General features: G+C 42.5%; 2 protein-coding genes across 2 annotated transcripts in view; both read left to right on the forward strand.

Annotated features, from left to right (window-relative positions):
- Nucleotides 1–9,979, forward strand: part of LOC133130247 (DNA-binding protein RFX7-like) — a 46,133-nt gene extending 36,154 nt beyond the window's left edge. The window contains exons 9-10 of the mRNA XM_061244666.1: nucleotides 1,013–1,329; nucleotides 2,682–9,979. Coding sequence (XP_061100650.1) covers nucleotides 1,013–1,329; nucleotides 2,682–6,131 — 3,767 coding nt within the window. The 3' untranslated portion in view covers nucleotides 6,132–9,979. The remainder of the gene's footprint in view (nucleotides 1–1,012; nucleotides 1,330–2,681) is intronic.
- Nucleotides 9,980–16,284: 6,305 nt separating this feature from the next.
- LOC133130209 (E3 ubiquitin-protein ligase NEDD4-like) overlaps nucleotides 16,285–27,951 on the forward strand; it is a 57,030-nt gene continuing 45,363 nt past the window's right edge. The window contains exons 1-4 of the mRNA XM_061244602.1: nucleotides 16,285–16,587; nucleotides 18,781–18,854; nucleotides 22,553–22,631; nucleotides 23,389–23,427. Of these exons, the coding sequence (XP_061100586.1) occupies nucleotides 16,534–16,587; nucleotides 18,781–18,854; nucleotides 22,553–22,631; nucleotides 23,389–23,427 (246 nt within the window). The 5' untranslated portion in view covers nucleotides 16,285–16,533. The remainder of the gene's footprint in view (nucleotides 16,588–18,780; nucleotides 18,855–22,552; nucleotides 22,632–23,388; nucleotides 23,428–27,951) is intronic.

Here is a 27,951-nt window from a genome sequence, read left to right on the forward strand (position 1 = left end):
TTGACATAATAGAGTTCATCAGCTGTTTTGTTTTTTTTTGTTAATAATGAACCAAACTGGGACTTGTGCACACCCACCCAGGCCAGCTTAATTTCCAGCGACAGTGCTGTCTTCCTCATGTTGTCACACCCAAACAGCAATCTCCAAAGTCTAGAATCAAGACTAGACATCAACAGCTCTTCTGCATTCACTAACGACACAAATGAATACGCCTCTCTAACGAAACACATCTGTGAAGCCAATTCAACAAATACTCGAAATGGGGGGGGGGGGATGTACATAAGGTGCTGTCATTTCTAAATGGTTCATCCGATATGGATGACAATACCCTCAAATTAAAGCTGACAGTCTGCGCTTCAACCTCATTGTCATTGCATCCCTTCAAACTTGGTGTTAGAGTACAGAACCAAAATAACACAAAATATGTCAATGTCCCATGTGTTATGGTGCTCACTCTATATTAGCTTGCTGCTCAAATGCAATGAGGCGTCACTTCTCCCAGTGTAGAAGCCATCTGAAGACATGCTGCATATGTCCCCCTGCTGGCAGTAACTAGAACTTTGTGTAAATGTACTCTTGCAATGAGTGTTATTTTTAGTGAGTGAAATTATGTTACCGGTTTGAAAAATGTCCACCATATGACATCAGACGCCAGGTTGGGCAGAGTATAACTTTGTTGAGTGAGCTGGGTGAGCTGCCCAGAGTGAAACAGGGATGGCCGTCTGTTTGTTGATGAGATTACTTGAGGAACCACAGATTGCTTGAGAAGTGCTCCAAATAGCCGAACAGTAGAGAAACAAATCAATAGCTATGGACGGAGCTCCTACTCACTCCATTGTGCTCGACACTTCCACGTTTACAGAGCTGAGGCAGCCAGTACAGCTGTTGGGCCCTTGAGCAAGGGGGGGATTGGCCCCTGTTTAGTTTAATCAACTGTACGTCTCTGGATAAAGAGCATCAGGTAAATAACTGTAATGTATCTGTACTGACGGTTTGTGCCCTTTCCTCACAGGGGCGAATACCCCGACCCAGGTGTCCGCGTTCATTCCCACGGGGGAGGCCAGCTCCTTCCAGCCCCAGGCGAAGACCCTGCCCTCTCCCTCCATCGACGCCAAGCAGCAGCTCCAGCGCAAGATCCAGAAGAAGCAGCAGGAGCAGAAGCTCCACTCGCCGTTGCCCGGCGACGCCCAGGCCAGGCGGGCCGAGGGGGGGACGCCCTGCACGGGGGCTGGCCTCCCCTGCAGAAGCCCCGCCCTTCTCTCCCCCCAGCCCACCATCGGCATAGTGGTCGCCGCCGTCCCCAGCCCCATCACGGTCATCTCACCTGCGGTAGGTGTGCGGCAGCGCAAGGCCTCAATTACGCCAGGAACGGTGCAGAGCTGTTATAAAAGCAAGAATCCACGAGCGTCCACTCCCTGTGTAAAGGCCGTCCTTGCGTTGTATAAAATAAGTATAAGGCATCAGAGTACTAGCATTGATAATGGAACTTAGGGCAAGCCCTGTGGCAAATTATATACTTATATGGTAATCTCTGCTTCACAGAATGGTGGTAAATCAAATTTAGCTGTATTACGCTGCAGTCCAAAAAAGGACAATATGTGTTCTATTACATATTTTAATGTTAAAAGTACGCACAGTTGATTTTACACTGAAGATCTTGCCATTAAAAGGTGGTGTCTGGTATTTAATTCCCCAATATGTCATTGCCATCATGGTTGTGCTCAGAAGACAGAACACTAAAGACGGTGTTATGACTTGTATCAGCTTGACTCGATAACAAGTCATTATTAGAGTTAGACCTGCATGTACTCTGACCGTATACCCCTGGTTAATTGATTTCAAAGGGAATTGGAGTATTTCAAAGGGATGACATGGAGGGACTACTACATGCTTGCAAACACCTTTTTCCCCTGCAAAACTGGATAAAGGAAAGATGGGGAAAATGGCATAATTAGTGTAAAAAGCTTTTACTTGGGCTCCACCATTAACGTATGGAATCACTGAACCAAATGGTGCTCCGAACAGTCTCTCTATGGAATAGGCACAGTTTACCCATAATAGTTCTCCTCCTCTGTGAAATTTCATGGATTGAGAGACCATTACTGTGATATGACATGCGTAACTGCTTTTGATATGCATTTGTTTTTTGTTCCTTTTTTTGATAGTGATATTTTTGCCTTTTTCCAGCGTCCTTGTGTTTCCATCAGTGAGTTTGTGTCAATCAAGTTGTTACATTACAGACAGGCTACAGTTATTTAGCTGATGTTGGGTTAAGGGCCTTGCTCAGGGCCTAGCATCAGCTCTGGTCTCCTTGAGCCAAGCTCCTTACACTGGGGCTTGAACCACCATCCTTCCAGGTTCCAATCAAGCATCTTAGCCACTAGGCTATTAGGCGATCCCTATGTGCCCCTTGTGTATGAATAAGTTGGATATGGATCTAAATGCTGGTGACAGTCTGCATTTGTTTTATTTGATTTTGAACTGAAATCGAAATTGTACCACTGTCCAAATACTTACGGCCTTCACTCCAAATAACTGTGCTGATGTTTTTTTGTTAATTGTAATGCTTTTTTCCCCCAGCAACCTTATGTTCAGGGAACCCATCAGTGGTGCTGTGTGTGTGTATCCAATTGTGAATAAAAAGTTGATGGGAGGTATTTTATTGTCTCGGTCCTGTGCAGGTGCAGAGAAACAGGCAGTTGATGACCTCTCCGAGCCCCATGGGCACCGCCGAGGGCAAAGTCCTACCGGTGAACTTCCAGGTGGTCACACAGCCCATGCAACAAATGAAGCAATCCCCCAAAGCGCCCCAGAACGTCCCCGCCAGCCCAGTTGGCGACCGATCCGCCCGCCACCGCTACGCCCAGATCCTGCCCAAGCCGTCAGCTGCCAGCACAATCGCCCTCCGCTCCCCGCCGACCCTGCTCATCACCAACAGCCCCATCAAGACAGTGATGCCCTCGCCGCATGTCAATGTGGTCAAGATGACGGCCATTTCGCTGTCGCCCGGCGGCAGCACCACCACCACTGCTCCCCGGCCTGCCTCGGCTGGTCTGAGCAGCGCTGGCCTTCCCGAAGAGCACCGGCCTGGCCCCCAGGCCCGGAGCGGTTCAGCAGCCTGCCTCCAGTCCCCCACCGGCAAGCTGGGACGAACCACCACTACCCCCACCATCGATGTCAAGATGGAGCCTGAAGCCATAACGGACGATAATCAAGCCCTTATTAGGCTTAGAGCCACTCAGGACACTGCCGGTGGACAGATGGGTGAGGGAGGTGCTAAGCCAAGGGCTGCCAGTGAGCCCACACCCCAACACAAGGGCTCCCTGGGATTCAACATGACGGGCAGGACTAAATGTGATGTGTTGAGGTCCCCTTCCAATGCCAACGGCAACACTGTGGCAGCTCATATCCGCAGTAACGACAACCACAATACAGATAGCACTTTGTATCTGATTGGCCAGAATACCAGCATCGCCATGGCATCCAGCAACAATGGTGCAGCGACCCCGTCAACCAAGGACATTTACCTGGGCTCCAAAAGCCCCAGGAAGCGCTCAGCTCTCAGCTCAGATGCCCACAGCTCGCCTGTCAAGAAGGTGTTCATCTCTCAGCAGCCTGTGGGGTGCATCGGCAGCCCTAAACTGGGCGCAAGTGCCACGGTGAAGAGGAACTCTAGGGCGGGGACTCCAGCCAAACTCGAAAGTGCACCAGCGACCGCACCTGGCAAAGTCACCGTGAAATTGAACTCCACGGTCCCCACTCGAATCGTGGCACTTTCCGATTCCCCCTCCGGGAACTTCAGTGGCTTCCAAACTGTTGTTAAACCACAGGTCTCCACACAGGTCAAAAAAGAAGGGAATCTCTCTGGCGTGGACGCCGGCAACCTTCTTCCTGGGGGCACCGCCTCTAGCCAAACGTTGCTGCAGCACTCGAGCAGTCCCCAGGTTATGTCTGCTGGCTCAGGCATGCTCGACACCACAGTAAACCATTTGAAGGGTAATGTGTGGCAGCAGGAAGGGCAGCAGCCAACCTACGCACAGCAGATTCTGGACCACAAGTCCATTTCCACGCCGATCATGGTGGGCCAACTGCCCATAGTGGCCCAAGGTCTGCCTCAGGGTCAGCTGACCCTCCATGCGGATGTCGTCGGCTTCACAGGAAGCCAGCCGAACGTGGAGTACTTCCCGTACAATGATGACGACATGACGCAGGACAGCATTGTGGAGGAGCTGGTGCAGATGGAGGAGCAGATGAAGCTCAACAGTGGCCTTCAGTCATTTGGCAGCTGCATAGACATGGCCCTGCCGGGCCAGTCCACCGTCATGCAGGGCACCCCTCTTTCCACTCACCAAATGGGCACCCCGTTCTACCACTCGACCCACAGCAGCACCACCCCTATCCACACTCCTACGCCCACACCCACTCCGACGCCCACCCCCACCCCAACCTCCGACATGATGGGAGGGGGCCAGGGCTTGACTCGGGAGAGCCCTTGTTCGCGGATGGCGCCTTCCACCCCTGTGGACAGCGCTTTGGGGAGCAGCCGGCACACCCCCATCGGGACTCCCCACTCCAACTGCAGCAGCAGTGTCCCCCCCAGTCCGGTGGAGTGCCGGAACCCCTTCGCCTTCACACCCATCAACTCCAGCATGACAGGATACCATGATGCCAGCATAGTCTCCAGCAGCCCAGTCAAACCCATGCAGAGGCCCACCGCCACCCATCCGGACAAGGCCAAACTGGACTGGATGAATAACGGGTACAACACCGGGGGGGCCTCCTCCACCATCTCCAATAACGGCATTGGCATTCTCCCCAGCTACCAGGAGCTGGTGGAAGATCACTTCCGGAAGCCGCACGCCTTCGCCATTCCCGGACAGTCGTATCAGTCCCAGTCCAGGCACAATGACGGCCATTTTGGCCGCCTGACGCCCATCTCCCCAGTTCAGCAGCAGGTTGCTAACATGGCAAACGTCAACAAGCAGGAAGGCTTCGCCGTGCCTGCTCCTCTGGACAACAAGGCCGCAGGCTCCTCCTCAGCAGGGGCAACCTTCAGGTGTCGCAGTGTCAGCCCGGCCGTTCGGCAGCGGAACCTGAGCGGAAACACAACGTTCCCCAACGTCCCCCGAACTGTCGTGTCCCCCTTCAACTCGCCCATCACCCCCGAGGTGCTCAACATCTTTGCCAACAGCCACCTGGACGTCAGTGCTACTAACATGGCCCAGAGGAGCCAGTCGGTACCACTCAACGTGATGATGCAGACGGAGGTGCTGCCCATGCAAAAGCAGAGCAGCAACAGCAAGAAGATCACCAACGTGCTGCTGAGCAAGATGGACTCGGACGGCGATGACGCTGTGAGGGGTCTAGGCATCAACAACATGCCCTCCAACTACACCGCCCGCATGAACCTCACCCAGATCCTGGAGACCAACCCTGCCTTCGCCGGGGCCGTCAACCACCAAAGCCTGGTCAGCCCCGGCCCTTCTTCGTACGAGTTCCAAAAGCCGAGTTACCTCGCGAAGAATGCCCGGAGCGAGCAGGTGACCTTCTCGTCCGGAGACAGCCAAGCACAATCGGGTTCTGGTGAGCAACAGCCACTGCAGGGGCAGTTGCAGGGGCAGTTGCAGGGGCAGTTGCAGGGGCAGTTGCAGGGGCAGCTACAGGAGCAGCTACAGGGGCAGCTACAAGGGCAGCTACAGGAACGGCTACAGTTACATGGGCAGCTACAGGGGCAGCAGGAGCCAAACCAGCCACAGCTACTGCCCCAGAACACCCAGCAGCATCAGCTCGACTTCAGCAGCACTGTCAAGGAACTCTTAGGGGAGGACAGCCTGAACCCAGGCTCCCAGCTTGTAGGGCCGGGGCCCACGGAACTCACCTCAGTCCCGTCTGATTTTCCCAACGACATCAGACTTGCCTCTGAGCTATCCAGTAGTATCAACGACCTGAACACTCTGGACACAAATCTACTGTTTGACCCCAACCGACAGCAGGGACAGTATGATGACTCTACACTGGAAGAACTGAAAAACGATCCACTTTTTCAGCAGATTTGCAGCGAGACTGTGACATCTGCTGGCTTTGACTGGTTAGAAAGTAAAGACCAGCCCACAGTGGAAATGTTGGGTTAATGTTTCTTTTTTTATATGTTTGAATGTGTTTGTCTTTTTGGAACTTTCTCTTGTAATTATTGTCATAAGAGTGCAACAGCACACTGCAACAAAAATCTGGACGCATTTACGTCTGTCCAACAAGAAGTGCCAGCCTGAAAGGAAATAATCACTCTTACGAGTATGAGTTTTATATTTCAGTTTTCTATAGATATGCTGCATCACAATACATTGTTGGTGCTTTTGGGTCCTCCGATTTCTCCCTCCGACTAAAAATTTAAATAGAATCCTAAACAGTTGCAGATGAGTCATTTTAATGCTTGAATTTTACGTTTTTTGGCAAAAGGATGATTGTTTTCAGGGTACAGTGTTTATTTTATTAGCATGTTTGTTTGTTTTTCTTTTTTTATTTAAAATTGTTTCCTGAGGTTGTACTTAAAATGTAAATCATTACATTATATCTAAGAGGAGCTGTGGACTGAAACTTTGCGTTTTCAGCGACAAATCATTAAGTTGTCTAGACTGTTCTTCACAAGCTAAATTTGTTTAGCTGAAAAAGTCTCTGAAGATGAGTTTTCTATAAAGCCTCTTGCCTCTGGCACATTTACTAAGGGCTGCTCTTCAGGTTGATGCCAGCTGAAAGGCTTCTGTTGTGGTGTGTTTACTGAAAATCTGTAGAGGGAGAACAATCGTGAAATAAGGACAGATTCACATTCACAGATGTTTCCACCAGGAATGCAACTGATAAGACCAGCAATATTCATAACAGTACTCATCCACTGTTGCCATGGTTTCTTTTATTTATTTTTGGGAGCTTTTCTTAATCATTTCAGGTTTCAAGAAGGGTAGCAGTTGCTGCCAGGTGCTTGATTGCAAAGTTGTCACATACCAAAATTAGTAGAAAAACCTTGTAATAACTGATATCCCAAAAAAATCAATTTTTTACAAGATGATGGGTTTTCGCTGAATATTTTTTCAGAATATAAGGAAAATATCTGTCTGTTATAGGCTGTCTAAATTTCAAAAGGTGGGGGCAACATTTATTTTACAAGTTGGTTGAAGTTAATTAGAACTTCAAAAGTCAAAGGCAGCTGTTACAACACTTCTACATGTGATATTAACTAGGCTTAACAAATGGATACAATTATGCACTTCTAAAACCTGATATTATGCATTATTTTTCTTGACTTAGTGATCGATATTTCTCCACTTCTGTAAGATGCGATAAAGTTGTGATAAAGTTGGTTCGCAGCTGTTGTGACTGGTGGACTATTGAAGTTGAATTGGGTCATTTTCAAAGAAGGCAATTACATTTTATTGTTCATTATGGAGATTAATGCATAATGCTGCCCTCTGGATCTGTTTCAGAGGCATTCAGCGGATTTGTCAGTCTGTCGAGAATTGGGAATATGTTGGTGAGAGGCGTATTTGCTATCCAAGCGCAACATATATTTGTATTCCTTCTGTGGCTAACTGAAGAATTTAATATTAATTTAATATTGACATATAAGCAGAATGTTTAGGAAAATCTGCCTTTATGAAGGTGTGGGGGGCGGTGTGTGAGGGGTTGGGAGTCTTTTCAAGTCCATGCACTTACAAAAACATTTGTATTTTTGTGAAAAGTTATCCAGTCCTATAGATACTTTTAGGGCCCCTTTCTGCAATTCTTGTGGTTAAATGCACAGAATTCTGTCCCAAATGAACAGTAACATTTGTAAAACCATAAAAAACAAAATGGAAAGTCACCATTTTAGAGTAGGGGATTCGAACTCCATTACTCAAGGGCCGCAGTGTCCGTGCGTTTTTCTGGTTTCCTTTCAATCAGTAAAAATTTAAGAAACTGAAAACATGGTATATGAACTGTTTAGCCCTTCCGTGACTTAAATGAATTATTGGTGCTGAAAGACCCTGCACACCAGCAGACACTGTGGCCCTTCAGGCCTGAAGTTAAAACACCCTGTTTTAGAGTTTACATTTGCCAGTTAACAATATACCAATAATATTGTCAATTTGTTGGGCTGAATAAAATTTTAAATTTAAGTAAGCAACATGTCAATTTTTTGTCATGACAAAATCTTTAAAGGTGCTATGTCAATGGCAAGATTTAAGCTGTATTGTCTTAGTTCTGGCAATTTAGCCTTATATCCATACCAAAGAAGAGCTGCCTATTTGGATAGAGACAAAGAATGGGATCCATAGCTGTCCTCCAACTGATCTCCCACGATCCATTGCTCCCCACTCTGAGGTTTTGTTCACAATGACACACGGGTTGGAAGGCCTTGTACGTTAGTTTTGAAGGTTTCCAGGCTAACTTACAGGGGAGGGAAATGGGTATTGAAATTGACTGCTGTTGTTTTTCAAGTGTCGACTTCTCAGTTGCACTGGGAGCCTTGTTTGAAAAGCATGCTGAAAAAAAACCACACTACTGGTCTGTTTAAAAAAAGAAAAAAAAGAAAAATGATGTAGCAGGACTTTCTTTGTGTGAATTTTGTCAACTGTTGTATCTGTTCCTCACATGTGAAAAGCTTCATTTGTAAATATGACAGATCCACAGAAAGACATCCAATTACTCAAGACACTGTGTTATGACCATAATTATTAAAGATATGGTAGTTCTGTGTACCTTCACAAATGCTTTCACTGGTTGTACTAGATCTGCTAGCTAGCGAGACGTGCTGCAGCTTGAGCTTCTTGTACAGATGCTGTTTGTCAGGTTTCTATCTTGGTAATGTGTTTTTGTTCCCTTTCTGAGATTTATAGTGCTGTTTTCTCAGAAAAGATGTGCATATTGAGTGAGAACAATAGCATGGTTTATTGGAGAAAAAAGGTATTATGATATATTAGCAGGTTGCTTGTCTCTCTGTGACAGAGGTATATTGTGCCCAGAACTTTGCAGCTGACACACTGGAAATTCAATTGCTCAAATTTCAGCAGACTTTGAGGTTCACATAATTGCACTAAACTTTTTATGAACCAAGGGTTTGGCACCTCCTTTAGGACAAATGAAACAATTGAAGCCCCCCAAAAATATTTTTGTAAAGAGCTTAAGTAAGAAGAAAAGATGATCGTTAACAAAGAAGAAATGTCATCACAAAAAATGACAGTTAATTGTCTTATGTAGCAATGTGCTTTGATCTCAGTGAGATAAGTCTTTTACTCATTCTCATACATGAGAATATAAAACACAATTTTAAAAAAAATTAAACAAAAAAAAAAAACAAACTATCAGATATTTCCACCGTGTTTATAAATAATCATAAGCATGCATGTGTGTTGAATTCTGTTGTACAGAGTATTCTTCGTAACCACTTTCTTCGCTGTAACAAGGACTGGTTCGGTCAGCTGGAAAGGATAACTACTCGCATAAGTTACTTGCATTGTTTGATGTTTACTAAAATCAAAATTTGTACTTGTTCTGTATGTTCAGATTATGAATTTGTTCTGTTGATTTTGGTGTTTTTATTTCTTTTTTTAAAGGAAGAAATGCATCTCTTTGTGAAGAAAACTTTTATACGTTTTATTTTGTTTTTATTTTTTGGCAAAACCGTTGATAAGCACTGATATTTGGACTTGAATGAAGAAAATAACGAAAAAACTTTGTTCATTTAATGCATAGGGGCTTTATCCAGCAGTGACTACCATGCTGTACGTTTCCCAGACTCTGTAGAAACCACCTTAAATCCATCAAGACTTCTAGAACCTTCCACCATGTTGTCTGGTATACAACGGCCCGTACAGTAGTTTGGTAATGTTGTAATAGCAATTCAGCATTGTTTGTTCTTTTCTTTTTTTAATTCAAAGTGCTCCCAGATCTTGAGATTTTTTAAGTGGTTTTAAAAACCAATAAACTTTTTTTTTTTTTTAAGAAACTGCTTGCTTTGTACTTTTTGGTGTTTCTTTTTTAATCCCCATTGAATTGCTATCAATATTTTAATTCACATTTCAGATGCAGCAGTATTTATCTGATGAAATTGCTTGTAGCCCTCGCTAGCTTTATGATAATATTGACTGAGGTACATGAACCTGATCACAGCACAGGCAAAGGTTCACATTTACAACGCTTTACGCCTCATGAAAATCCACTGAAGTTTGGCACTGCCTTATAATAATGCAGTTTTATTAAAGTGCTTTTCAAAACACCCAAAGACACTTTACAGCAGAAGACAGTTAAACAACTTCAAGTGAAAGAGTCACAACCTATCCATAACAATAATAATAATAATTTTAAGGTACAATAGGTAAGATTTTTGTGTAAAAACATTGTTACAAGACCATTGTAAATCCCTTCCCTAGCCTCTCTGACATGTTGACTCACCCTCTGCTTGTGTTTATGGTCCTTAAATTCTGGTTTCAAATATACAGTTCATGTGCCGGCACTGTACCAAAATGTTGTATAGCTGTACAATAATTTGAGCTCATTGTTTGAAAAAGTTGATTCTGATTGCCACAGTCAATGGTGTTTCACCGTCAGCGCATTCACAGAGAAGGGGTTGTGGTTTGAGTGTGTTTGTTGCTGCAATTCCTCTCTTGACCGAAGTCCCTTTAAAAATGAGTTAAAAGAATAAAAAGTCAGCTGAAAGTCAATGTAGACAGGTGAGTTTCAGTCTGGATTTAAACATTGTCAGGTTAATTGCTTGCTTAGGAAACTGTAGTTCTGACATTCAGTATATGGAAAGGATTTTATAATCTCAAATAACTCATTTGAACCAAGAAAAGAATGTTTCATATTTATTGTCACAGACTGACTACACACGGAAGGTTTACCAAGTTCGGCCACTGGCCACATACCTGCCTTGATCCTCATGTTTTTGCACACTGCACGTCTGGTTAATGCATCCTACGCCCTAGACAATCGACAGATGCTTTTATAGCCACGTACAGGTGTGAACACAGGTTTATATAAGAAACAGTGCTGATAGTCTTAAATAATAAATCATTTGTTTAGCTGTTGTCCAAAGCACTTGGTTGATTATACTAAGCAGGGGGACAATCCCCCAAAAGGAATGCAGGGTTAAGTGCTTTGCTCAAGGGCCCCAACAGCTGTGCTGATCAACCTTTCGGGTTCCTGTCATTTTACCTTTGCCAATACATAATCTTTCTATATATAGTTTGGTGCCATAGCATTAGGTGAGCCAAGGTGTAGTTTAAATGTGTGTGGTTTCAGTCTGCAGCAGAAGATGTGAATCTCTTTGTGGAGGAATCACCATGGAGATGTGATCGAGAGGAGGGCAGGAATAAGTTTGCCAGTGGGTGCTGAGTGGAGCAACAGGGCAGGAGCGTAAGGTTTTAATAATCAATTTCCGGTAAGTTTGGCACCACAGGCCAGGACTAGAGATTTAAGTTTCACTGAGGCTATTGCCAGTAGCCATTGGATGAGGAGGGGTGTGGCGTGTGTATTTTTGCTGATTGTTGACGAGACGGGCAGCAGTGTTTGTCACAATTCTAGAAAAATGAAAATCTTTTATGTAGATATATCTTTTCAGACTATTGGGACACGTCCTATTTGAGGTGATTTCTGCAGGGAGGCCAGTAGGAGAAAACTTTCAATAGTCCAGGTGGGCAACTATAACTCTGCTTAATAGATTGCTAGCTTGTTCTCAAAATGTCCCCTATATGTACCTATATGTATAAGTACATGTTGTAGCCTATAACAGACTTCCTGGACTTTTCAATGGCTGTAGTTTTTATGAGCACTGCTTTTGTTCTTAGTTATAAGGCGCCATCCTGTGGTAGTGGGTGGAATTGCAATTATGTAACAATCTGCATCTGATGAGGTATTTTATAACACAAGCAAGTTTTTTTTTTTTTTTACAATTTCAAAAATAAGTAATGGTAAAAAAATGTATTGTGCAATTTCAACATTTCAGGATGGCTACTTGTGTGACCTGGCCATAACGGGCAGGGCTACAGGTTCTCCTCCCTGAAGCGCATTTCATGTACATTTGTAATTCTGTGTGTCCTTCATTAGCGTCCAGCAACACTTACACCTTTCACTGAATGCGTATGCCCCTAAATCTGTTTCCACTGAGAACATTTCTAGCTATGTAGACTGCACCAAAATGTTTTTTTGTCATCAGTATTGCATACCTGTGGCCAGCTTGATTTATTTAAAATTCTAGACTTTTCCATCACTGATCACCTGTTGTATCACTTCCCAATATAATTCCAAAGCGTGTGTCTGGGTGTTTGTGTTGTGGGGGTTCAGGTAGACTCATGCAAAGGTTTGTGTCATTACTCAAATTAAGAGCACTGCAAATATTGTAATTGGCATTTTGGCAGACGCTCTTATCCAGAGCGATATACAGTTGATTAGACTAAGCAGGAGACAATCCTCCCCTGGAGCAATGCAGGGTTAAGGGCCTTGCTCAAGGGCCCAACGGCTGTGCGGATCTTATTGTGGCTACACCAGGATTAGAACCACCGACCTTGCCTGTCCCAGTCATTTATCTTAACCACTACGCTACAGGCCGCCCATTTTTATGTTATATTCAATATATACAATTTATTATCTGTTGAATTTATCAAAATAATAATATGCTGCCATGTTAATGCTATGCAAATAGTTATGTATAAATGAGAAAGTCCCCACAAACTGAATATAAACTACAGCGCTGTAGCATGTCAAAGATCTGTACTGATGCACCTTGATGGAGAACAGGCTGATCAATTACATTTCCTGTCTTTTGAGGCTTTCAGAAAATGCTAATATTTCACTTAAAACATATTTCTTGTGATTAATTTCCTACACCGGGAGGTTCAATTAATACTTGATAGGTTATTATACATATGCATTAAAAATAAAACCCTTGGTTGAGAACTTGCCTTACATTACAAAATCTATTCGGCCCACTTGCCGATATTAACTGGAGTTCAAGAAAATCACCGCCATTTTTTGTGTAGCTAGGTTGGTGTTTATGACTAGCCTAATAAACTAGCTAAAATAGGTGCTATTTTCTGTTTAAGTACGCCGGCCAGGTCTGAGGTCTAATTCAAATTTAATAAAATGTACAGTCATGAATATAATTATATACATTTTATATACCACTTTATTAGGCATTTATTAGACTTATTTTTTAGAGTTTTACTGCTGTAGCCTATCCACTTAGACCTATGATGTGTTGTGTGTTCAGAGATGCTCTTCTGCATACCACTCTTGTAATGTGTGGTTATTTGCATGACTGGGGAGGCCTGTAGCGTAGTAGTTAAGGTAAATGACTGGGACATGCAAGGTCGGTGGTTCTAATCTCGGTGTAGCCACTATAAGATCCGCACCGCCGTTGGGCCCTTGAGCAAGGCCCTTAACCCTGCATTGCTCCTGAGGGTTGTCTCCTGCTTAGTCTAATCAACTGTACGTCACTGTGTATATGAGCGTCTGCCAAATGCCAATAATGTAATGTACTGTCAGGTTTGGCCATTTTCCTTTGACTTCTTTCATTAACAAGGCATTTCTGTTTGCAGAACTGCTGCTCACTGAATATTTAATGTTTTTTGCACCATTTTTAGCAAACTCTAGAGACTAGTGTGTGTGAAAATCCCAGGAGATCAGCAATTTCTGAGATACTCAAACCACCCTGTCTGCCACCAACAATCATTCCACGGTCAAATTCATTTAGATCCCATTTTTCCCCCATTCTGATGGTTGATGTGAACTGAAGCTGCTGACCTGTATCTACATGATTATATGCATTGCACTGCTGCCACACAATTGGCTGATTAGATAGTCACATGAATTAGTAGGTGTAATAAAGTAAAAATGTCCCTAATAGAGTGCTCAGTGAGTGTATATTATATTATTATATTTCAGAATTACCAACAGAATGAGTGGTCTTGTGTCAGCATCCGTTAGATTTAAGTGTAGCTATTTATTTCGCAAAAAAAGTCAATGTTTTATTATCCATAACAAAGAAATGCCGCAATATAGCAATACCAACATCAGTAGATGGTGGGCACATTGCCATTGTAATAGACCTGCAAAATGCTATTGAGATTGTTTTTGGGTGAGATATCAAGGTTCAAAATTTGCTATTTTGAATGGAAGTGTCAACCAACTCAAACGTATAGTAAAGAGTAAGGGCTTGTGCCAAGAGAGCAGAAAAGCTGTGAAAGAGCATCTGCAACGGGAGATGAAATCTGTATACTTTTCCAAACAATGACAGAGCTGTCTGTTGGTTTTATTTTGGAGCTGGAAATGGGATTGTTGGTTCAGGAAATGCAAATCCATAAACCGACTGATGCCGGTAAGTATCAGACAATAATTTGGCATTGCTCTCACCATCTGTCAGTTATAGGATGCATTTCAAACTGCTTGTGTGGAAAGTTGTAATTCTTTTTTTAACCCAATTAAATTTAAATTAAATTAAAATTGTTTTGTCTTTTTATACTACCTTATTATAGCCTTTCTACACAGTTTACCACTCCAATATGCACAGAGGTTTGAAATGACTGTGTGGCAAGGGCGCAATTTGAGGGAAGGAAGCAGGGAAATCCAAGGACCACGCAAACGTTGCAAATCAATCCAGGCTTTTAAAATGTGTGCTTTTAAAATGCACAATGATACTGCACTGGTAAAACAGTCAATACAGTTAAAAGGAGTTGCCTGATGTTAATGTATTATCACAATGTGAAATGGCACGTGTACCTATTCATTTAAAATTTCAGTTACGAGCCTAACAGTTCTCTGCTTCATCTGTCTCACTGCTAGACCGGTACATATAAATGATTAGTTAAAATTATTTTGAAAAGTTATCTGAATTCTCAAAGGTCCGTATGTCAAATGTTGTGTGTTGCCTCCCTCTTCTGGTAAAAAGGAAACATCACAATTGAAATATCAGCTATCAAGAGTTGGTGTACCTGTAGCTAGTGGAGTCTGAATTTTTGGTGTAGAACCCAAAATCATGCAGTAGAATATTTTTGCATTGTTATCTTACTGACTGAGATTAACAGTGAATAGGACTTTAACTGTTTTTAGTGATGTTACTTGTGCAGGTTGCACCTCCTACTCTAATAAACTGCCTTGGCACACAAGTTCACAGGCATTGTTGTAGTGGGAAGATTTTTTTTTAAGTCCACTAACAGCTAGTGCAAATGTCAGTTAGTCATATTAACACATTTTTGTTCATTTTTGTTCATTTTTGACATCATTGCCTGGAATAAAACTCATTCTAATTTCAAAGCAGTTTGGTAAACTTGGTAAACCAGACATTTCTTTTAAGAAATACAATTGGGGTAATCATTCTTCAACCAATTGAAGGTTGAAAGACTGTTTCACAATTATCAAATGACCAAGTTGCTTTTTCTTCAAGTGTATGTTGACTAATTACATTACATTAGATTACATTATTAGCATTTGGCAGACATCCAGAGTGATGTACGTCAAAATGCAAAGTGCATACCCATACCCAAAACCAACAGTACAACAAAGATAATAATAGTAGGGCCAATTTGATTAATCTGATTAATGGATTATATGTATATATAAGAACTGTTTTATACAGCAAAACGCAATAAATTACAATGCCTAACCTTTAATTGGTGACTACAGACAACTCAACAGCAAAACATGCATCCAACTGTAGGCCTATCACATTGTTTTTCCTCAATCTAACCACACTTGTTTCAGGAGATCATCACATTCATCAGGCATTACTGTAGCCTATCTCTCAGATCAGACCCAGGTGGGCCAGGTCGGCTATCATTTAAAACCACACAAAATCAACATATTGCCTTTCAGCCAAACATTCAGCAAATGTGTAATATGACAGGTAGCCTATACATTTCTCATGGTTGGAAAACCCAGTAGTAGATCATGAGAGACCATAGGATGTTGTTGAGACACTCCGTAGGTCCATAGGTTACGCCGCCCCAATATACTGTGTTTACTTGGTTGTATTTTCTAGTTTCAGCTGCCTAGTATTATTTATAAAGTTAATACATAGGAGGCCTTGGCAGCCTAATTCAACTATGAAATATTATGTTATTTGTTTTAATAATATAAATATTGTATTTCCCCCCCAGAAATTGACTAATGACTTATCAAGCATTTTTTGGAAATGACAAAGATGGAAACGTGATAAAGCTCAGCGACACCGGATGTACATTTACCGTTCCCGTAAACTAAATATTACGAAACCTGGCTGTGGACAGGCGGGACGGACGGAAGGAAATGTAATTCAAAGCCAGAATGGTGCAGGACAGCGACGTAGGACCAACACATTTGCTAGTGTTTAGTGGTTAGCTACGAGCCACAGATTGCAGCGAAAGTCAGATAACGTTAGCGTGTGCATGGAAAGTGGGGCAGGCAGTGGATCGTCAACGTAAACCAAAGGCTCATTTCTTGGTCTCAGATCACGTTGTAACGTCTAACTGTATTTAGCAAAGGAGCAACTGTATTTCTTCGTTAGTCAAATCCTTTTCAAAATCAACCATGAGTAGTATGGCTGCAATTGCACCCGACGTCCTGGGTCTTCAGACTGATGAGGTAAAACATAATCACGATCTGCACGTTTTATCAATGTTGCCTTCAAGCAATTGCACCATACTGTTCGGAAGAATTATCTATTTTAACGTTAGCTGCCTGTCTGTCTGTCGGTCTGTAGGCTAATGTTACATGGGGTTCGGGAGCTTGTGATTTCTTCTAGTTGTATTGACGTTGAAGCTAGATTAGTGCTTGCCAATAATATTAATAGCTTACTGTACTGGTGTTAACGAGAAACTATTCATTATTGTCTTGCCAGCTACATAATAACCTTTGTCCTTCTTGATATCTCTTTGTTTTATTCTGTCGGCCAGATAGCTTGTTGGCTAAGCTAACAATAATGTATTATATTGCATGGTGCGTTAGGAGCGACCTCGCTGTAATATTTATCAGTACGCCCTCCTTATGGGTGTCCAGCTAACATTAAATGTCTATCTCATCACATAGATCATTGTGACAGCTGAAAACAGTCCTACGGACTTGCTGACACGCTGTTAGAATCTGCTACTGACAGCTACCGTTTATTTGGCTGGCAGATGTTTTCAAATAGTAGAATAATATCCAATTAACTTAGCTGACACTAGCTAGCTAACTAGATATACAATGAGCTCCATAATGCTTGGGACAGACATTTCTTTTTATTGATTTGGCTTTGTACTGCACAAGATTTAGATTTGTAATCAAACCATTTTGATTTGATTTGACTTGTATTTGATTTGTAATCAAACAATTCACACATGGTTAAAGTACACATTCTCACTGGTTTCACCATCTAGAAATGACTTTTTGGGACATATTAATGTTATGTAAATGAAAGTAGTCATGTTTAGTACTTTGTCACGTAGCCTTTGCATGCAAAGACTGCTTGATGGCTGTGGCCCATAGACATCACTAGTAGGTGCTGAATATCTTTTCTGGTGATGCTCTGCCAGGTGTGTACTATAGCCATCTTCAGCTTGTTTCAGGGGCTAGTTGCCTTAGGTTTTCTCTTCAGCATCTGAAAAGCATATTCAATTGGATTCACATCATGTAAATTATCTGGAATAATACATTTCCAGTTTTTGACTTTAAAAAACTTTGTTTCTTTAGCAGTATGTCATCATTGTCTTGCTGTAGATTGAATCACCGTCCTATTAATTTGGAGGTATTTGCTTGAAATTGTGCAGATAAGATGTATATTTCAGAATTAATTCTGCTGCTGCTATCAGCAGTTACATTATTAGTGGCAGCCTGGTGGTGTAGTAGTTAACACTGTTGCCTCACAAGAAGGAGATTCTGTGTTCAAATCCTGGCCTTGCAGATCCTCTCTCCATGGAGTTTGCATGTTCTCCCTGTGTTTGCGTGTTAAATGGGTGCTTCGGTTTCCTCCCACTGTGAAAGACAGGCATGTCAGGACGCTGGCCTGAACTGGATTTGGTCCCTGGTCATTGCACTGTGACTAGGATGTATTAAATGTAGAGGACATATTATCAGACAGGGTTCGATAAAATTAATCTTATAAATTAAGAGAAGTCAGCGTACCTGCGACATGCCCAAACCATAGCACTCCCATCACCATGTTTCACGGAAGTCATCAATAGTCAGTAACAGGAATGTGTTCCAGGAACTGTTTTAGTGCCTGCGGTGGATAAGGAGCTATTGTCACATCCATGTCTGCCTCCTGAAGAGTGTTTTGTGGGATTTTTCCTCCATTATGGTGAGAATTACATCAACTGTAGAGGTCGTCCTAGGCCTACCAGGCCTACTGCGATTGCTGAGTTCACCAGTGCTCTCTTTCATGTTCCTCACAGTTGGTTTTTGGTAAGCATAAGGTTTGGCCTGTCTCAGCCTCCGATCGGCTTCCTTGACTTTCATTAGCGCAGCCAACTGTGGTCATGTTGACAAATGCCTATAACATACTTAAAAGGCAGATAGGCTACTGAATACTGAAAGCTCTCTTTTACTTGCACTAAGGAAACAATTGAATACACTGTCAGAAGCACGTGTGGAGCCATTTGTCCCAAACATTTTGGTACCCTGAGATAAGGGAGGGTGTCTATTGCTGAATGCGCCATTTTTGCTGTTCATTTTTTTAAAGAACAATAAAAAGACACTATTGTCTTAGGTATATATATTATTTTGGTATAATTTCTTATTTAAAAAATATTCATTTATATTTAATACTGCAATTAATGTGCACATTTATGTCTTTTTCAGGATGAATCAAGAATTCTCAGAGTAAAGGTCATTGCAGGAATTGGACTTGCTAAGAAAGATATTTTAGGAGCCAGGTGAGTTTCAGTAAATACAATAACCAATAGTCTGTGCTCTTACCCTTGGCTTGAATTTCTGAATTGGATTGTTGAACTGCATTTCTTGGTCCATGCAGTATAAATATCATAGATGGAGCATTATTATTTGTTGAATGTAGACAAAGATAAATAAAATGTAATGTGCATGTGAAAGATGACCTTGTGTCAAGCCACATTCATCACTTAAAACTCCCCATCATTCTGACTCCACCTCGGCATTATTGAGCCACAAACCTCGGGCCCATCTCACTATTTTGGGCTTGTTGTCCAGTTTTCTTTTTTTTCTGAAAATTTTTTCCAGATTTTTCCCTTTGTCTCCCAATTTGGTAGCCAATTGTACCTCGTCTGATTCAATTGGAGGTAGTCGTATTAGATGTACCGCCCGTACCCCGTCCCTCGGCGGCCCGAATGAGAGCGACACGCCTTCTTCAAGCCGTCTCGTCTCGTGCCCGTTGCCGTGATTCCGAGGCGCCCGAGGTGCTTATTGTGCGGCGATCTAATAACCCTGCCAAGTCCCTCCCTCTGGAGCAGCGAGCCAATTATTGATGCCCCACGTGAGCCGGCTGAACTTGACTTTGGCAGGTTGTCCAGTTTTCTGAAGGAAACTCTTCCAGCTTTGTGGTGCAAGTGGCATACTCCCATACTATATCTGTGTAATCATACTGCGTTTTGTATGGACAGTGGTTAGCAGCCACCTTGTACGCTGGGCTGGAATTATGACCAAATACTGAGCGGCATGTCTGCGTACCCCTCCAGGAACAGGTCATGCATAATTGGTATGGCGCAATCATAAAGTGTTCACATTAACACCAAATAAAACGATACATTCATTCCTGTTTACAAATTTCATTGTGTTGTTTACTGAAAGATTAACAGCTTCCTACAGTATGCTAAAATCCATGCATTAATTAGTGAACATTAAATAAATATTGAAGTTACTCATTTGTAGGCAAGATGTGTGGTGGAAGTCTGTATGGCCGGCTGACTGTGGGGGCCATGTACCAAAGGCCCTAGTACGGCTGGGTGTTCCCACGTTGGTGCTTTCTGCACTGTAGCCCAGTCTCTATCTGTGGCTCTCTGTACTCCCCCTGTCTGAATAAAGTCAAAGATACAAAGACAGGGTGGGTTTCTGCTCTCCTTTAAAAACACAAAAAATTGTATTTAATTAATTTCTGTCATTCAGTGGGCCCATGGGCGCCAGTACTGTACAGTGCCTGAGTCATTCAGGAATGTATGCTTGCACTGTGCGTGCAGAACGGCATACGTACGATAGGCCAATTCTGCAAGTTGTAATGGAATTACTTTCAATTTCCGTGAATAAATGTCAAATTTCACATCCATTTTCTCCATTTCCAAGTAAGTGGTTTAGATATACTGGACTTGTTTTAGGTAAATTGAACCTGTATCTTGATATGCCGCATAGATGCCCTTGTGAAACTGCTGACATGGAGAAAAAGACGACCTCCTAAAAACCAAAAAACCTCAGCAATGACGCAGCTGTGAAATGCTATCAGACCAGATAGGAATGATGGAAAATTAGACCAAGGTTGAAATTATTTTTATTATCCATTAAGTATGTATCTGACATGAAATGGAAGCTTCCAAGCCCTCTCAGATTATTTAGTGAAAGAATTACAGACAGTTCATTTAAGTATATCTTAATATAGAAATCTAGACATATATTATTCATATATATTATCTAAACACATTTATTCTTCTTTTAAAAGTTTGTTTGTTATGAATTTGTGCAAGGTGAAAGATCTGACAGTGCACCGCTGTTCTGCAGAAGAGTAGCATATTGAACTTTAGCAGAATGCAGGTTTCTGTCCAAGTTACATATTTTGAAACAAACACAACCTACAGCAGCACAGTATGGTTGAAAGTCACAGAACATCTGACTATACCTCCCCCGAAACATTGGTGACCCTTCAGTTAAATGTTGTGGGCTTGTGGCCTTAACATTAATGCTGAGAAGGATTTTTATTTTTATTTATATATATATATACACAGACATACAGTCAGGTCCATAAATATTGGGACATCGACACAATTCTCATCTTTTTGGCTCTATACACCACCACAATGAATTTGAAATGAAACGAACAAGATGTGCTTTAACTGCAGACTTTCAGCTTTAATTTGAGGGTATTTACATCCAAATCAGGTGAACGGTGTAGGAATTACAACAGTTTGTATATGTGCCTCCCACTTTTTAAGGGACCAAAAGTAATGGGACAAACTAACAATCATAAATCAAACTTTCACTTTTTAATACTTGGTTGCAAATCCTTTGCAGTCAATTACAGCCTGAAGTCTGGAACGCATAGACATCACCAGACGCTGGGTTTCATCCCTGGTGATGCTCTGCCAGGCCTCTACTGCAACTGTCTTCAGTTCCTGCTTGTTCTTGGGGCATTTTCCCTTCAGTTTTGTCTTCAGCAAGTGAAATGCATGTTCAATCAGATTGAGGTCAGGTGATTGACTTGGCCATTGCATAACATTCCACTTCTTTGCCTTAAAAAACTCTTTGGTTGCTTTCACAGTATGCTTCGGGTCATTGTCCATCTGCACTGTGAAGCACCGTCCAATGAGTTCTGAAGCATTTGGCTGAATATGAGCAGATAATATTGCCCGAAACACTTCAGAATTCATCCTGCTGCTTTTGTCAGCAGTCACATCATCAATAAATACAAGGGAACCAGTTCCATTGGCAGCCATACATGCCCACGCCATGACACTACCACCACCATGCTTCACTGATGATTTTATCTGCTCCTCGTAAATGAGATAATGTGGGAATAACACACATCTGGCCATGGAACAGCTGAGCAGCCAATTGTCCCATTACTTTTAGTCCCTTGAAAAGTGGGAGGCACATATAGAAACTGTTGTAATTCCTACACCGTTCACCTGATTTGGATGTAAATACCCTCAAATTAAAGCTGAAAGTCTGCAGTTAAAGCATATCTTGTTCGTTTCAAATCCATTGTGGTGGTGTATAGAGCCAAAAAGAGGAGAATTGTGTCGATGTCCCAATATTTATGGACCTGACTGTATATAGGACCCATACAGTTTTTCTTTAAATATATATATATTTAAAGAAAAACTGTGTGGGTCCTACAGTACTGTATGGGTCCTACAGTACATATATATATTTAAAGAAAAACTGTATGGGTCCTGAGTGCCTTACCTTACTTATTCATAATCAAACTCACACTTGTATGCCATTATTAGTTTAGGATGTGAGCTGCACATTATTGTTGCATTACTCTTTGCTGCCTTTAGATGGTGCTGTTTTCAGCCATCGTCTCTGTCTTTACATTATAAATGGGAAAGGCAGCATTTCTGGTGTTCCATCCTTGTGAAATTTTAACATTTCCCTGTTGGTGCTGTCAGTAAAAGCAGCTCAGATTACTTAGACTGTACCAAATTAAAAGTAGTTTTGGCCCCAGTCCTGCAATGCATTTATATGTCTGTGTTGGATATGTATACATACCACTGTTTCTAATGTCAACCTCATTCAATGCTAATAGTGTTGGCTTGTGGTAATTCAGATGACCCATGGCAATGTGAAAGCCACAACTCAACATAGGTTTTTTTGCATGTAATGTTAATTAATATGGAAAAGAAGTACACACCAACAACCACTTAATTATTTATCTCAACCTTCTCAATAGTGACCCATATACAAGAGTCTCCCTGTACGATCCTGTGAATGGAGAGCTCACCAGTCTTCAGACCAAAACCATTAAAAAGGTAACTAGAAGCTATAGTCCTTAAATAAAATGTGCACATGTGAGTAAATTCCCTCATGTATTCAGAAATGCACGCACAAACAAACGCATAAAAAGCACTTGTATGTAAACATAGGCTGGGCCTGGACAAAGCCTTGGTCTCAGCTATGTCAATAACAAGACTTTGACTGGCCCTAGCTTTCTCCTGAAATACTGGCCTGTGGGTGAGTGCATGTGGAGGAGAGCACTCACCTTGCTGCAGTGCTTCTGCTGTATGCATGCCTGCACTCTCCGAAATAAAGTCCCAGTGGAGAGATCAGATTTCCCAAACGTACCGTGGAAGTACAGTTCTCCTTGGGTACATATGATTACATTTTCCTGGCAAAAAAGGTACAAATTATATATTTCTGGCTTGGGGTATCTTATTTACCTATAGGGTACCCCCCCAGCGACACGCATTTGTGTCTTTTTAGGCACTCTTCCTACCTTTCTCAGCGTACAGCTGTAGATTCCAACTTTTGTGAGAAAAGCAGTGTTCAATATTAAAATAAATGTTTATTTGAAAACTCCTCCATAAGTAAAACTACTTCATAAGCGCTCGGTTGTTGACATAAGTGCTTATAAATGTAGTACTTATGAAGGAGTTGTATAGCTCTTATGTGGGAGCCTTCAAATGAAGTGTTGCCATGAAAATAACTAAAAATTAATTTGGTGAGATGATTAAGTGGGAAAAGTCCTTACCCTTCCGTTCTTTCTCCCCCTCTCTTTGTGTTCTGAAGACGCTGGACCCAAAATGGAATGAGGAATTCTTTTTCAGGGTAAGTGACTGGTCAGAATACAGACAAAATGAGCTGAATAAATGGAGGGGAAAAAGGCTTGATGTATTCAGAACATTTATTGGGATCTGTATCACAGTATTCTCTGTGTTCTGTATTCTGTGAATGAGCTGTTAGCTGGAAGGCTAGTCTAGTTTTTAGGTTAGTATAGTGACTTTCCTCCCTGGCTTCAGAGCTGCCATTTCAGCCCTACCTGATGCAATCGGCTTCACTTTTTTAGCTTGGTGGGAGGTCAGCTAACTGGGACAAATATCAGGACCTAAATCTGCAGCTGGGAAATATCCTGTGTGCGTGTGTGTACCTGCGTGCACGCATGTGTGCGTGTGTGTCCTTGAGTGCTTTGTTTGTGTGTATTACTTCAATAGGGAAGGTTCCATTGCGGTCAGAGCACTTTCCATCAAAGCCACTTATCGTGTTCATCAGTGTTGTTCCTGGCTCTTCTTCCTGCCTTTCACGGGGTAAAGGAACGCGCATATTTAAACGTAAATTGCGTTATGTGACATAGGCTGTGCTATCCATGATCTGAGCTTGTAATGGGGATAGCCTTGACTCAATAATTCATTTGGGTTGCGATCTGAGATGGCTGCCCATCCGATTAGTGTTCACTCATCTGGGTCATTGCGGCTTGATCGGACTTAAATCTTGCGGAACGGCCGCAGGTCTCGGCTGGTGGACGGTTCGTATTCAAAATCGTTCTGAACGGCCGCTTTCGCCATTTAAGGAGATATATGCTCTGCTGGTGAAGAACAACATAGTACAGTGTCTGAACTGTGCGGACGTTCATTTCTAAGTTACACAAGGCCGACTCCACACCACCTGTTCCTTCATTCACAGAGCTACACAAGCAATAGGACTGGGGCCATATTCTCCCGTCTGCTGTATTGGAACAGCAGGATTGGTAAAGAGCGTTAGCTTCTTCGATTTTCTCCTCACGCTCGCTGCGGTTGTCAACATTATAGCAAACATCTGTTTTTTTCCTTCCTCTCATCGTGGAACAGGCGCAGGATGAAACCTTGCCCTTTCAGTTTAACTTAGAAGGGAAATTTGAGGAAAAAACTCAGCTTTATTTAATTTCCGAACATCTGGATTTGCCGCAATACTCCTCTTTTAGCCTCTTTGCTCTAAATAACTAAGCAGAAAGGATTTGAAGTGATTGCGCTGTTTTTCGGACCTTTTGAAAATGAAGTAATTTCTACACAGATAGCTGTACTCCCAGTGACATACTGTATGACTGTAATACAGCACCAAACTTTATAATACTAAGCCAAATACATACACTATGATACACTGTAAAATGTTAAGTTGAAGTGTTTTAGTCTTGCAATAAGTGTTAAGATCTTTGCTTGTTTTAGGTGAACGTGTGGTTTTGTGAAAAGTGAAATATTCCATTGGCAAATCTTGAGATGAAACTTGCTTGACAATGTGAAATTTTCTTATTCCATCAGCAAATCTTTAAATGAGTCAAACTGTCTTACCTCATTTGCAAGATTTTAATCTTATCTACTGTAGAAAAAAGATTGTAAGTCTCAGTATAACATAATTGTTATTTTTTGGGTTTTGCAGTGTAAATTACTATTTCATGCCATGTTGTTTGTTGAAACTGTTTGATATCTCCTACAATGTCTTTATTCCCTTTGGCCTTTCCATACTGTGACGGCCCCTGTTGCTGTTGAACATGTCTTTTGTGTACTGCTCGAGGCTGTGATATTTAGCCCTGCACACCCCCGACCTCCAGTTTCAGGGTGAACAACACCAGAGCCGGCACACTTGAAACCTGGGAATAACTTTGTGTGTTTACACAATATTCCCTGTTGGCAAGTCGAGTTTATTTTTATATGACTTTTGGAGCCAGCATGTGCTAGCGATCCTTACAAAGTCGAACCAAACACAAACATGTATGCGCTCATGAATACCTCCATAACACTCCTACATACACGCACACGTGTGCTATACACATAGGTATGCGCACAGATACTCATATTCAGACACGCGCATCTACTGCGCGCATATATAAGCACACGCATATACACCACATTTTTATAAGACCTGTATACACATAAAAAAAGCACACATGCGTATGCGCACACACACATTCCGGCACCTTCTCTTTGGAGCACTTAAGCTGCCATTTGGCTCCAGGTTCACCAATGTGTGAGTGTCATTACTGGCATCGCTGAGCTGGCATACCCGTTCCAGTTCATACATTCCACTTTCTCAGGTCACAGGGTGCCTCCCCCCGGCAGGAGCATAGCGTCTCAATCCTCCACCTCGCAGACCAGTCCTAGAGCAGGGCTGCCCAACCCTGTTCCTGGAGATCTACCGTCCTGTAGGTTTCACTCCAAACCTGACAATACACACCTCATTGAACAGCTAGAACAGGGCTGCCCAACCCTGTTCCTGGAGATCTACCGTCCTGTAGGTTTCACTCCAAACCTGACAATACACACCTCATTGAACAGCTAGAGCAGGGCTGCCCAACCCTGTTCCTGGAGATCTACCGTCCTCTGGGTTTCACTCCAAATCTGACAATACGACAATACACACCTCATTGAACAGCTAGAGCAGGGCTGCCCAACCCTGTTCCCGGAGATCTACTGTCCTGTAGGTTTTCATGCCTACCCCAACAAAGCCCACCCCATTCAACAGCTAGAGCAGGGCTGTCAACCCTCATCCTGAAGATCTACCATCCTGTAAGTTTTAACACCAACCCTAATAAAGCACACCTTATTCAACAGCTAGTGCAGGACTGGCCAACCCTGTTTCTGGAGATCTACCATCTTATAGGTTTTCACTCCAACCCTAGCAATGCCCACCTCATACCCTATCAAAGCTCACCTCATTCAACAGCTAGAGATTTCAGGCTGCTAAGGGGACTGCCCCAACTTACATACAATCCTTAATCACTCCCTACTCCCCAGCTAGACCACTCCGGTCTGCCAGCTCTGGTTGCTTTATGGTTCCCTCACTACGAGGACCTGGTGGTCGAGCTGCATGTTCACGCCTGTTTTCCGTTCTGGTTCCTCAGTGGTGGAATGACTTGCCTACCACTGTCAGGACAGCAGAATCCCTCCCCCTATTTCGACGCAGACTAAAAACACACCTTTTCAAACTGTACCTTAGTCCTCCCTCCTGATTTCCCCCGCCCCCCTTTCTGATATCCCTATCCCTCTTGTCTAACCCCAAAAAAAAAAAAATTGCACATGATGACTATTTGTTTAGAACACCACTTCATGTGTATTTTACTAGTTATGGATGTGATGCTTTCATTTGTGGAAGAACCTATGCACTTGTAAATCGCTCTGGATTAAAAGTGTCTGCCAAATGACAAAAATGTAATGTAAATGTCGAGATCCACATGAACTGCTACTGTAATTAGTATGATCAGGTGGGCCAAATTAGGAAAATGAAAATGAAAGTTTACAGGACGGTAGTTCTCCAGGAACAGGATTGGGCAGCCTTGGTGTAGATCATTGAGCTTTTCCCTCAGGTTTTCCCTGGCATTAGGTTTTTTGTTTTGCATAATTGTGGTAGGAGAAAATAATCTTGTGGTTTGAGCATATAATAGATCTGTCTCGATTGCAGCTCTGTCTAGGTCGTTGTTTTTCATGAATATTTTTACATGTTCTCGGTGAAAAACACTACTGAGGTGTGAAGTACGGAGCCTTCCTTTTTAGTTTACAACGGTACGGACCTGTGTGGGGATGGAATCCAGAAGTCTGGGATCTTAGCCACTTTACCAATGTGTTGCTGTTTAAGAGACTTAACTGTTAAATCAAGAAGTTCTTTTGAATTATTTTCGAGTATCTAAGAACTCTCTAATGGTGTCCTTATAAATAGTATGTGAAATTGAGAGTGGGTTGTCAATATTGGCGCTTTGACTACTGTCATTTTCTTTAAGGAAAGAGAAGTTGGCTGGTGGAACAACTGTGGAACAACTGACTTGGGATGTATTCATAGTTCTACAGCAGGATTGTCATTTTCCTCGTCATAGAGTGTATTTTCAGAGTAATGGAAGCCGTGCGATATGAAACATGCTGCATCTTCTGGGTGCTTAGATGCTGATGTCAGCACTGAAACAGAGGACTGTGAGTGAGCCTTGGCCATTCATTTTTAATAACGTTAGTATCGGTTGTTTTTAACTCAGACAGGGACAGAATTTGATACGTCTTAGCCTGCTGAAGGCTGCAGAAATGCTGTATTCATGGAGACATCAGAAGTCCCGTGAACAGTGAGTTTTGTATTACAAACCTTAAACCTTAAACTACTTGGGGCTCTACAGTACTCCCATTTTAGGGGCATTTGCTCCAGAATATTGATGTGTGCTAACTGGAAAAATAATTTAGGAGCACATCTACTAATTGGGATGCATTCACAGTCCCCAAACGTTTTCAACACCATATAAGTGCTCCTTGGAAAAAAGGTTAGCATAGAGCCCTGCTACTTATTATCCACACAGCCATTGAGGACAGCGAATAATTGTATTGTGCTTGGGTAAGGTTACTATTA

Source organism: Conger conger, chromosome 6 (assembly GCF_963514075.1).
Source record: "Conger conger chromosome 6, fConCon1.1, whole genome shotgun sequence".
NCBI lineage: Eukaryota > Metazoa > Chordata > Actinopteri > Anguilliformes > Congridae > Conger > Conger conger.